The following is a 12,472-nucleotide window of genomic DNA, read 5'->3' on the forward strand; positions in this document are numbered from 1 at the left end:
GCATATAACTCTATTATACCCTTCTATCTGCAATAGTATTTTGTGCGTAAACTATCAGTTGACGTACCTTATGTAAAGTTTAATGAAAATATGTATAAGTAAATGTTTGCTTACAAATGTGTATAAAAAGAGACCTAGTTCACGAATAAGTATCATTTATGTACTACGAAATATTAAGCGGATTAAATGAGTTAGATGGTTTAAAGAATATGATTGATTATACTCATATCTTCCAAACTATCATAATTTTCTATATATCTCCCTTGAATTATTGACACATAGACCCTCATTCATAAGTTGTTATGTGCAACTAAGGTGAAAACCGATCGGATGGTGCTCAACCCATATCCGGATCCATGTTTTTAGTCCGGATACGAATTCGGATACGGATATTAGACGGATAGCAAAATTTAAAACCATATCCTAAATAAACGGATACGGATAATTTTCGGATTGAAGATCTGATCTTAAACAGATATTGATTGAATTTAAAATAATTATAATATTTTATTTAGATATAATTAACATAAAATTATTAAGAGTTTTACAACAAATAATTTTTTTTGTATGTCAAATATATGAAATTGGAGAAATTAATCTCTATAAATAATATATAACGTATTATTAGTAAAATATTAATATTTACTATTTAAATAAGCATACTGAAAATCATTTAAAAAAATATACGGGTAAACGGATATCCGATATTCGTATCCGAATCCGAAAAATATATCTGACCCGTATCCGAATCCGTATCCGATTTTTTTAAAAAAAATTTATCCGTATCCGAATTGAATAGAAATTTTTTATCCGAATCCGATCCGAGTCGGGTCGGATAGCGAGTCGGGTCGGAGTTAATCCAATCCGTTTTCACTTCTATGTGGAACTCATCATATGTTTTGGAGAAAATAAGAATTTTTTTTTTAAAATCAAAACACTCTTATCTTCTCATGAAGTACTTTTTTTTTTAACCTTTTCATCTACAATGTCCTAAAATATATCTTCAATAGTTTAGAAGGTCTATGTGTCACGAAAAGTTTGTAAGAGATGTAGAATTGAGTGATAGTTGAGATAATTACATCCCAAAAGAATATACATTAGTATGAACCATATGTTTATTAATCAGTTAAACTGGCATACATGTTTATAATTTAATCTTGATTATATAAAATTCAAACCTATACAGAACCCTAGAATTAATATAAAATTATCATGTTGGTGCTAAGAGGGCCCAATTCTATCCCAAATCAGGTGAACAAAGTTTGAGTTTGAGTTTGAGTTTTGATAGAATATAAAATATAAAAATTATTATTCTTTAGTTTTAATTATTTTAGAGTAGTTGATGAGTTATCGTGAAATCAAAGTATAAGTCCTGAATTCAAATCTTATCGAACCATCTGCTATTTAGAATATCTACGTACTTAAATTAAGCTACTTCTTGGGCCGTTTAGAATAGTAAGTGAATTATCAAGTTTGACTTACCATAATTATATCATGCTGATAAGTATAACTTATATTGAGTATATAAAAATAAAAATCTCTCTTACACCGTTTCTTCGTAAACGTAGATACCGACCTACCAAACCGGTTTGGAAGCACTCCGTTTTGTAGTCGAATAGTTTATCGTTTTACCAAAAATAGGAAAAAGAAAAAATTATTGCATGATCCAGCTAGCATTCATAGGTTGCAAAATCCAAGCTTCTAATCACACCAGTTGTCTGGTGAGAGAGATAATGGACTAAGAAAACACTACTTGCTACTCATAGGGGGCCATACTTTCTTGTCTCATGCCCATATATAGTCCAAAATTTCATATCTACTTCTACTTGATTGGGCTTATTGTAATTGTCCAGTAACATCATAGTTTAGGACCCAAGAGAGAGTTTTTCTTTTAGTTTTTTTCGGATACAAGCTTCTTTAACTATTTGAGCACTATCCGATCGGATCGACGTACGAAAGAGTTGTTATGCAGTTTCTAATTCGAACCCTAATCAAGATGTTTGGAATCTGGGAATTTTGTATTCAATTGGAAAGCGCAGTTAAATTTGAATATGATTTAACTCGAGGGTTTATTTTATCTAAAATCTCCAGAGTATCTAAAATTGATCGGATGATATATTTTAAGAGAAAATTAAACAGATAACTAGTAGAAAGATATTCTATGAAGTTTAACATAGCTGAGAACCTGAGCAATGTTAGAGTCTAAGTACCCCTAATGGAGAGTTATTTTTTTTAAAACCATTATAGATCTGCATACTAAATATTTTATTCAGATATTTGAGCTACAAACTTATTTATAAAATTATATGACTTCCAAACTATGTTGCCATATTATCTGGGATAGTAATTTTGTTGAATAAAAATTGCAAATTTGATGTACCCATAGCAAATTAAAGGTTTGATATAGAAAATTATTGAACAACTAAGCGATTTATAAAGTGCGAGCTATTATCCTGCACGCACAAGCAGAATATTACCCCGCATATCTATGCGGTGCTGCGTTATAACCCTATATACCTACGTAATAAAAAAAAATATTTTTTGTCAACTCAAAAGGTATTTTTTTATTTGATTTGAAATATCACTAATTTTTAATACTTTTATATCAACTTTATATCACATCAAATATAATTATTACTCTTTATATTAATATTAAATTAAATATTAGAATAATTTATACTAGTATTAATTTTCTTTTTCTAATATTAAAAATTAGAATAGATATTCTTATTCTGTCTTTTTCTACGAGTGACTGATTAGCGCTTTGATGAGGGGCCGAATTAAAACTCTAACGCATTATTAATTAGTGCTAGTCTACCGACAATTGGTAAATATGCAAAAAGGACCTTACGTAATTTCTATTAACAAACAGCCAAACAATAACAAAAGGGTTTAATTTTCTCTTCCACAAACTGACCGGTCGAGTGGCCCCACAAAGCCAGCCAATGGATAACACCATCACATCCAGACTAAAGAACAAAAAGAAAAAAGAAAAAATTGGAAAGAAGCCTCGATCTCATGCACTATTTGCAAATTACACCCTCAATAAAACAAAAATAAGTAATAATTGTATAATAGGGCAAAATTACAGCCTCAATAAATGAAATAAGCTTACATTTAGCCCTCTAAATTATTATTATTTTTATTATAGACCTTCTTATCATTTTTTTTTCTTTTAGTTGTCTGTTTGATTTTTCCGTTAATATTTAAGACATTTTGAGAATTATTTTAGTCTTATTTCAATGGAGAGAAAGAGAGGAAATTTAATAAAAGTAAAAACGAAATATTCCTACTTTTATGACATCTACTGGAAACGCTTTTAAGTTGGATCTGGGAAGTACCAATGGCAAAGGGTCGTGTTTTTTGTCGGTTTCCCCCCTTACGTTAAAAAGATAATTAATGAGGAGCATTTTGCAAAAAGCTGGGGAATAGAAAGGAGGTTTTTTATTGTTAATAATAATCTGTTGAAATATAGGGTTCTAGATGCAAAATTTCCCTTTTATTTACTTCAGAAATAGATGAGAGGAGAGAGAGAGAGAGAGAGGTGGAGGACCACTGTCACAATGGGTAGACTCCGCCAGAGTTCGAACTCCGCCGCCAATCTCGCTTAGGATGGCGTCCGACCGCCGCATCGCCGTGCTCTCCTCCCACCTCCGGACGACAACCGCCAGCTCATCCGAGTTGTCCGACGTGTCCATCTCCTGCTGTGCCGCCGCGGGCGATGGGGTGGCGGCGGCAGGGGAGGAGGAGGAGGAGGGAGGGGGCAAGGAGAAGGGATGTGTCTTTTGTATGATCACTCGAGGTGAATCCCCGGCATTTAAGGTATCCTTTCCGTATTTTCCCTTCTTGATTTCTCGTGTCTGATCTCCTCGTCGATATGGTTATTCTTGCTTTTTTCGTTGATAGGATTATTGGATATTTGAAAGTTTTGTCGGTTTTTAATTTTGATTATCCAACTAATTAAGGCTTATCGAATAAATAAACTGCACAATTTAGTAGAAGAAATAGAAGAGCTGCACAATAAAGACCAGTGTGGTGTAGAATGGCTTGTAACAAAGATAGAAAATTTTGGTTTTCCATTTGAGATATTTCATGCGTGTAGTGAATGAGATTTAGAGAAGTAAAATTGGACGGCAGTATTGGCTTAGATATATAGGGAAGGAGTAATACCAAGGTTTTCAACATTGTGGTCGAAATCAACCAAAATGTTGGGATCCCCTAACTCCGCGGGGTTTGGGCCAACAATTTTGCGGGGAAAAAAAACTAAAATCATAGTCACTGTGTCTGGCTAAACTTTTGCCTGTGAGTAATGAGTTCCATGTTATATACTGATGATATTATTTGATATTAGACTAAATTGTGGGGTAAGTCACATTAGGAATATTAGATTATAGATTAGTTTATGGAGTAGTGAGCATGATGTAAGAAATTATAATTCATAGTACTATCATAGTGTTTTTGTGGAGTATTATCACACAAAAACAACAACTGTATAGGTGGTTAGCCATCCTATTGTAATAATCATTTGATAGAACGGTTTGGAAGAATCATGTTAGCTGTATACTATATTTGAACAATTGTTATGTCATACGAAATCATGAATGGTCTAAAAATAGGACCAGTTTGTGGGAATATGAGCTAAAGTCCTCGGTAGAACAGTCTTCCTTCAAAGTCCAGATTCTTGCATGTCTAGAATTCTAGCTGGTTTTATTTCTCTCTTAGAATTAAATTCTAATGATCTAGTACCTGGACATGCTTGCAAATTTATTAATCTTAAATCCAGCATCAACTATATAAGAAGAAAATGTAAGTTGATAGCAGTATTGCACTTGTTGCCAATTCTCACAGTACTGATTTCTTAGTCTTTTGACTCTTTTCTCTTCAGCTTTATGAAGATGACATATGCCTGTGCATTTTGGATTCTAATCCGTTGACCTATGGGTAAGGTGTTTTATGAATGATCTGATCATTAGTTTTCTAAAATGCTTGATGGGTAATTCACTAATTCTCTGGAGGTCAATCCTACTAGTTCTCTGGAACCATTAGATGATTATCGATGGTGTTTTCTCAGCATTTGTTTTCCTCTTATAGAAGCTTCTATTTTTGGAACTGAAATTGAAATAGTTAAAATCCTAATGAACTTATTGATCATATTACTTGCAATTTAAGATCTTAAATTTTGTAACCTTTTCTTTTTTATTTTCTAGTGCCACATCAATTGATGAATCTTGTTTTCCTTGATTGATATTCCCTATAAATATAATACTACTAACTCATTTCTGTCTAGTTTCAACCTTTTTCCATTCTTTCCTTCATATATTTTCATCCCAACATTAGAATTACTTCCTTTTAAAGTCATTAGATCCGAAATTTATGAGGCTATCACTCATAAAAATTTTAAAAAAATTTCTGCTAACGGATCTATTCAGATCTGGTTCATAACATTCTATATTATTTTAATAAATGCCAAGCCCTAAGAGGGAGAGGAAGACCAAAAAATGAAATGGGAGGAAATAGCAGTAAAGGATATAATAGCATTCAATTTAGCAAAGAATCTGACACTAAATAGGTAGATGAAGCTAAACGGAGGAAAAAGATCCATATAGCTGACCTCAAATAGTTGAGATTCATGGTTTGTTCTAGTTGTTGTCATTGTTATTTTAGTAGATGTCAACCTGAAAAATAGCGATACCCAACATAAAACTAGTTTAAATAGATATATATATATATATATATATATATATAAGTGTTTTGAGATACATTCTTTTCTGTTCTTTTAAATTTCTCAGTGTTTGTGGTTTTAAGGAAATTGTGTATAGATTTTTTTTCAATTGAAAAAGATAAGGATGAAAAGACCAAAATCACTGCAATGCTGAATTGGAAGCCCATGACGGTTTGCTTAAATTAAAGCTGAAACTGATGCTATGAGGCTTGGATAGAATAAGCATTAAGAAGCTTGTTATCTTCTGGAGAAGATCTTTTACATATCATCGGCGGTGGTCAAATTAATTAATTTTCTTTTCCTTTTAGGTTTTAGAAGATGATAGGAGGACAAAGGGAATGAACTTTTCTTTGAGCTTTCTTTGGGTTCATGGAACTGAATTATTTTGGTACTATTGGTTTTCTGAGAAATAAAATGAAATCGAAATTCTATTAAATCTCTTAGATTCTTCATGGAAGGTGTAGACCCTGAAAATGATAATATACATTGCTTTCAAGTCACTCATAATACTTACCAGAATTGCTCTGTTCATTCTGATTCAATTCCAGACTGATTTGAGTATATGCCATAGTGTCTTCACATTTCTATTTTCTATGTAGGCACTCTCTTATCATTCCAAAATGTCATTATCCGGCTCTGGAAGCAACTCCTCCTCCTGTAAGTTCTATAAATCATTTGAATGGATTCTTGCCATAGTTATCATCCAATTATATAAAAATATCATAATACTATTGACATCTGACTATTGTAACTTCAGGTGAATGATTAAGGTAATATTCGGTGCCTTATTTTATTTAACCAATTTAGATGAAAACATGTAATGTTTAGTTCCATTTTTATTCTAAAAAATCAATGAGATGTGAAGTATAAAGGGGATCATATATATGAAGAAATCTACTACTCATAGGCAGAAATTTGTGAGAGCTTCTTCCAGAAATTATTGCCTTAGAAACCCTCTTTAAATCTGCATGATGCATAAGTTTATTTGCTTTGTAAATTCATGGTAAAGTAACAATCCTTACTAAGAAGAGGTTTTTCATGGTCTCTTACATGAATGGTCTTGTTATCACTTTTCATTAGGACTTCCCTTGCATTCTCACTACCTATGTTAAGATTTAGAAAGATGATAGAAGATATCCAGATGACAAATTTTATTGAATTTAATTAATAATAAGGTATAAAGGATGTGCCTTGAGGTTTTGAAAGTGTTGATGGTCAACAAAGAACTGTGTTTGATTAAGTTGATGATAAATGAAAGAGTAGAAGGCTAGGATAATGAATATGGAATATAAAAGGCTGTTTATAGTTTACACGAGGAATTTAACAAGAAGAGAACGAAATCTTTAACAGAAATAGAAGAGGATGGTTAAATCTGACAAAGCAACAAAATCTGTACAGAATGTTGACTTGTGGTCAACTTTGAAACATGAAATTCTGAAGAAGTTACTCGTCTCCTTTTATACTAAGTGTTGCTTGATTTTGTTCATTGTATTAATGGAATGACTCCTAGACCATAGTTAAGACAATAAGACCTAGGAAATTATAGCTTCAGCAACACAAGATTTGAAATGAGAAACATGCTTTTTTTTTCCAAGGAGAAAATTTTGTGTTCATTCTCTATGAAGAATTGAAAGCTTCATGTCTGTGAAGGATATTAACGTTCCCTTTCATAATTGCCACTATGATTAGCAAAAATATTTATAGCTAATTATGGATATTTAGGTCCTTGCTTCAAAAGATTTATCAGCACCGGATAACCAAAACTCTTTGAAATGAATAAAATCATTTGATGTCTAGAGTTCAAAGGGGCAAGTGATCTTTATTAATCCGTTTGCTTATCAAAGGGTCAAGTGATCTTTACCAGTCCGCTTGCTTATCACCACAACTGTTGCCTTACTCATGGAGTTAACGAGGGTTGTCGTGCCAAAGGCATAGGGAGTGTCAACATTGTCTCAACATAGTACATATTGTTGGCACATGTCGTGCCGAAATCGGTATGCTATTATTTAACATGTCAAATAAATAATCTTTAAGCCTTTTTAAGGCCTTAAAAAATAGCTTTTAACTTTTAAAGGCTAATATAAAATCCTTCAACACTAGATATTGGTGCAACATATGCAATTGATTTTTCTCTCATCTCTTTTTTTTTTTCCAATTTTTATCAGATCTTCTGAATTAGGGCAAATAACTTTGGGAAAATTAAAATTTCTCTTTGATTTCTAAAATTTGAAGCATAATCTATATAGATCAAGCACCACAATGCAAAGAGATATTAAAATGGATGAAGAAAATCCCAAATTATATTCATTTAAAGTAATGTATGCTCAATTCCTAGTGGCACACAATAGCATAGGGTAATCACAAAGAAGTATTGTGATACTCCCACCATATTAGTGCCAATAGTTTACTGGCATAATACATATTAATCTTTATCGACTTTTTTGTCCCAGAGATAGTGAGGCAAGTTCATAATCAAAAATTTTATTCTTCTTCCTCGTGTAGATTTCTTGGACTTCTAGAGGGGTTATTCCTACGTTGCATGATCCTAAATTACAACCATGAAAGTAGATTACTTTTCCGGCCAACTGGCCTTATAACCTTTAGGATAAGTGCTTCTATTGTTTCATATTGCTTCGTCTGGAATTTGCATCAAATTCTTGGAGGATTAAGGGCAGTTTGACAAGCTATCATAAAAATTTATCCATTCAATTGGACCTTTTTCTTTTTTGCCTTGTTCTCTAACACATCTTTTAAATAATATGTCGCTCCCTTGGAATTGGCAATTACATTTAGCTATATTGATCTCTGCGTTCTGATAGGTACTTAATAAAAAAGCAACCCATTTTGGTGTATTTTTCAACTGCATACAACATTTCATTGATCAATTCTTTATAGAATACGTTTTCTATTCTTCTGATAAATTGATTCACATATTGTTTCCCTCCAGCTACTAGTTGTGCACTTGTGCTTTTGCATTTAATGTTTCCTTATATAATTTTGAACTTTTTTCTTCAGCTCATTTATTCTTTTTCGCATAGAACGTGATTTATATATTTATACTCATCCAGGTAATAGCAGCCATGTGTTCCAACGTACCATTTCTCAGCAGTGCAATTATGAAAGCTACTAATTGTGGTAGGTGGAATCTCATATATGATATATCTGATTGCAATGATGGTCGTGCCGATGGTGGCACGACACTTGGCATGGGGTGTGCTAGTGGCGCATCCCGTGTCTAGCCATGCCGATTGGCACAACTGCATGCTAAGCCGTGCCAATGTGGAGCTCATTTTTTAAAAAAAATTCTATTTTTATCGATCAATTTTAATATTATTCTTTTGTTGGCAAATAAAGTCATCATTATCAATATGATTGAAGTTTATCGACAGTATTTAGTGTAACATTTTCGTATTATTTTTATGCGATAAATGAAGTCTTTGATCCTCCTCATCATTCTATGTTCAACTAGATATGCTTTATAATTATTGTATTATTATCAATTGATATTATATGTTGAATGTTATTATGTTTTTAATTATAAGAAATTTTACAAATCACACTATATTTTAACTATTTTGTGATTCACTCATTGTTTTTGAGGATTTTGTATCTCGACCCCTCTTTTTTCCCTATAATTTTCATTTAACACCATAAGTTAACTTGGATGGCACCAACAAAAGAATATTTCATTATAATATATTAAATAATTTATAAATACCTAAATTACTCTTGTCTTTTTCATCATCTCCTTCTTTCCCATCCTCATCATCCTCATCATCGCTTCATGCCCAACTCGGAGGTTTTGATCTCCAAATCGAAGTCGACCGAGATGCTTGGCTCACTTCATCTTTTTCAGCGAAATTCCATTTCAAGTAAGGATAGTTAGAAGAGAAGCAAGAGAATAGGAATCCAAGGGAAGGTGGTGGTGACGACGACGATGGAAAAGCGTGGTTGGGGGAAGATGAAGGAACATGGCTCAGGAGTAGAGATGAGGGGATAGGGATAATGGTGGTATTTTAGTAATTTGGTCAAAGCCAATTAGTCAAAATATTATTAAGGTGTTAAATAAAAATTATAAGAAAAAAAGGGTCGAGTTACAATTTTTTAAAAATAAGGTGTAAATTACAAAATAGATAAAACATAGGGTGATTTATAAAATTCCCTTAATTATATTTTAAAATGTTTAATTATATTATATAATGTTCAATCGTTAATATTAACTTTAATGAATATATTTAATCATATTATATATAATATTTATATTTGAGTATTATTATATCTTTAAAAAAATAAGTCATTTACAAAAATAATCTAAAGATAAAATAATGTAACGTAAGTTTTAATACATACATTCAAATAAAAATTATAGTGCTAAAGACTCGAAAACATCGTTAAATATCTTAATTTTTCTATTAAAACTATTTTGAAGAAATAAGATAGTACGCAGCATATACTGCTAATGCCCTTGTATCTCTATTGAAGACAGAGTAAACAAAAAATGACTTCTGTCTCAATTGTTCGTTCATTAGTGTTCTTACCATTCTTTTGTTTCATAAAGTCCCTTTTAAAAGGAAGATGTTAGGCTCTTTTAAAAGAAACACATAAGAGATGCCATAGTGGTAGTAAACATATTGTTGCGCTTCATTGTGTAGGTTATTTCCCCCCCTTGGAAAGGACTTGTGGCATGGTTAGCCTAGCCAAGCTTGTACCTCTAGTTTCCCAATACCAGACTGTAATAGCATTCTGGTATTCTGCTTCTTTGAATTGTTAGTGTTTGGACAAAAGGACTTAGGTACTTTTCTTCATGGAGTTCACGAACGCAATGTCTCAGGGAGCACAATCATGACCTCAATGTTTTTTATGGGACTTGTTTTGCTATGCCTAGAGGGAAGATTGTGCTAAACGAATGATTTTTCTGCTTTACCTTTTATTATGGGATGATGCTTTTTATTGCTTTTACCTTGAGCCTTTGTCCTACCTGATATCTCTACCTTAGCAAATGTTGCATGAACCTGACTTTGAAATAAAGCTTGATATTTAATTCTTAATTGGCTTGTGATATTCACATGAAAAGTCTCCTAGGTCTGTTCTTATATTCTGTGATTAACAATATACTTTATCAGTGATAAATTGAGCACCTGATGTGGACTAACTGTCCGCAAAGAAAATTTTAGAAATGGTATATTACTTATGTTGATTCATGATGCTACCACCTTTCACTTAATGCATAGGCATAGAAGTATCATAAATAGCATAATGCCTACTACTAGAATTGTTTGCTTTGAAAATTGAAAATAGATCCACCTCCAAGTAATATCAGAATTCTTTTTGTTTTTATTAACTCACCAACTGCTCTAAAAGTTTAAGCGGTTAGAAAACAACAATTTTTATATTTTATATTTTAATAATCTTTCTCACTTCTAAGAAGAGATATTTTGACGAACTCAAGAAATAGATTTGATTTAAAATTGGATAGTATTTTAAATAACAGATGAGCCTGATAGGATTTGAGCTTGACAGAATTCGAACTTAATATTTCTGTTATGATACCATATTAACTCGTTAAACTGGCAACTGTTCTATATACTCAAGCTATTAGAAAACAATAATTTTTTATATTTTATATTCTAATAGTTCTTATATCCTAGAGTAGCTTGTCTTTTAACTGTTGCCATTTTATCTCTTGGTGCATAATATAGATTCATTCAATTTTCTGGCCAATAACGGATTGGCTGCAGGACAAGTGATATTTCATGTGAGTAGTGTACTAAACTTAACTTCACAACATCTTTACTACTGAATTATATATCACTTTTACCCGATGCATTTCACATCAGAGTTACTACTGTTGTCGCAGACTCATTTCCACATTATTCCTCGCAAATCTGGTGACAAGCTATGGCCTTCTAAGGTAACAAAACTCAGAACTATACCCAACCTTATTCGGATTTATTTATGATGTTTGAAAATTTTGCAGAGCTTCAGAAGGCGACCGATAGAGTGGAACCAAGAAACTATTAGTCTTGTTAATTGCGTCAAGGAAAATCTCTATCCTCCTTCCTGTGGTACCTCCACAAATGATGGATCTGCGGTGCTAAAGGATCTATAAGATAGATAAATGGCTGTCTCGTACTCATGTACAGAAGATTATAAGCAGGCACATTTGGGAGCGCATTATTGATTCATTTTTGAGCTTGTGTAACAGGAAACTCAAAAGAAACCAGTATAAAGATTATCAAAGTTCTTCATATATATCTATCTCGAGATAAAATCATTACTGTAATGGAACCGGATTTTGGAAGCTAGTCAAATTTTGCTTTAATTTGTGGGTTCCTGAGTGTGTATTGCATGAAGTTTTTGCTGACAAAAAAACCACTTTTAACATTCATTACATGCAGTTATAGCTTTATAATTTGGTCATTTTAATTTGGATCCACAGGAAGAACTGTTAAAATATCAGACTCAGAGCAACCATAAGAATTAATGTAAGGACGCATGTATCATATTCCTTATATCAAACTATATATATATAGTAGATAATAGTAGTCTAAAAATTTAAAAATGAAAAGAGACGAGATTGGTTTCCTCGGAGTAGGTATAGTGATGGATAACTTCTTCTTGATAGAATTGTAGCATGTGCCCGATTTTTGATGCATGCATGGAATCCCCAAGGATGGGAAAAGGCAAGGAATTATGTGCAGCATATATGCTTCCATGCACACGTGTGCATGCTTCTCCTTCTTCATTCCT

The 12,472-nt window shown here is 32.3% G+C and overlaps 1 protein-coding gene across 3 annotated transcripts; it reads left to right on the forward strand.

The window, feature by feature from the left end:
* The first annotated feature begins 3,517 nt into the window (after positions 1 to 3,517).
* LOC140779691 (adenylylsulfatase HINT3) lies at positions 3,518 to 12,044 on the forward strand. Of its 3 annotated transcripts, none has more exons than XM_073124917.1 (7): positions 3,519 to 3,822; positions 4,886 to 4,941; positions 6,322 to 6,379; positions 8,791 to 8,857; positions 11,422 to 11,477; positions 11,560 to 11,633; positions 11,700 to 12,044. In XM_073124917.1, the coding sequence occupies exons 1-7, from the start codon at positions 3,613 to 3,615 to the stop codon at positions 11,719 to 11,721; spliced, it is 543 nt and encodes a 180-aa protein (XP_072981018.1). In that variant the 5' UTR covers positions 3,519 to 3,612; the 3' UTR covers positions 11,722 to 12,044. The 3 variants fall into 3 exon arrangements, with proteins under 3 accessions (XP_072981027.1, XP_072981018.1, XP_072981010.1); XM_073124909.1 differs by having other exon boundaries at positions 3,524 to 3,822; positions 11,580 to 11,633; XM_073124926.1 differs by lacking the exons at positions 4,886 to 4,941; positions 8,791 to 8,857 and having other exon boundaries at positions 3,518 to 3,822; positions 11,580 to 11,633.
* Positions 12,045 to 12,472: the final 428 nt, after the last annotated feature.

Source organism: Typha angustifolia, chromosome 3 (assembly GCF_048772165.1).
Source record: "Typha angustifolia cultivar Huaian chromosome 3, ASM4877216v1, whole genome shotgun sequence".
Lineage (NCBI taxonomy): Eukaryota > Viridiplantae > Streptophyta > Magnoliopsida > Poales > Typhaceae > Typha > Typha angustifolia.

What these genes read in the sequence shown, in the direction of transcription:
- LOC140779691 (XM_073124909.1), top strand. Translation starts at nt 3,613, where the DNA reads ATGGCGTCCGACCGCCGCATCGCCGTGCTCTCCTCCCACCTCCGGACG. An exon ending in TATGAAAGCTACTAATTGTG is followed by an intron (nt 8,858 to 11,421) that starts GTAGGTGGAATC and finishes TGCATAATATAG; the next exon opens with ATTCATTCAATTTTCTGGCC. An exon ending in ACAAGCTATGGCCTTCTAAG is followed by an intron (nt 11,634 to 11,699) that starts GTAACAAAACTC and finishes AAAATTTTGCAG; the next exon opens with AGCTTCAGAAGGCGACCGAT.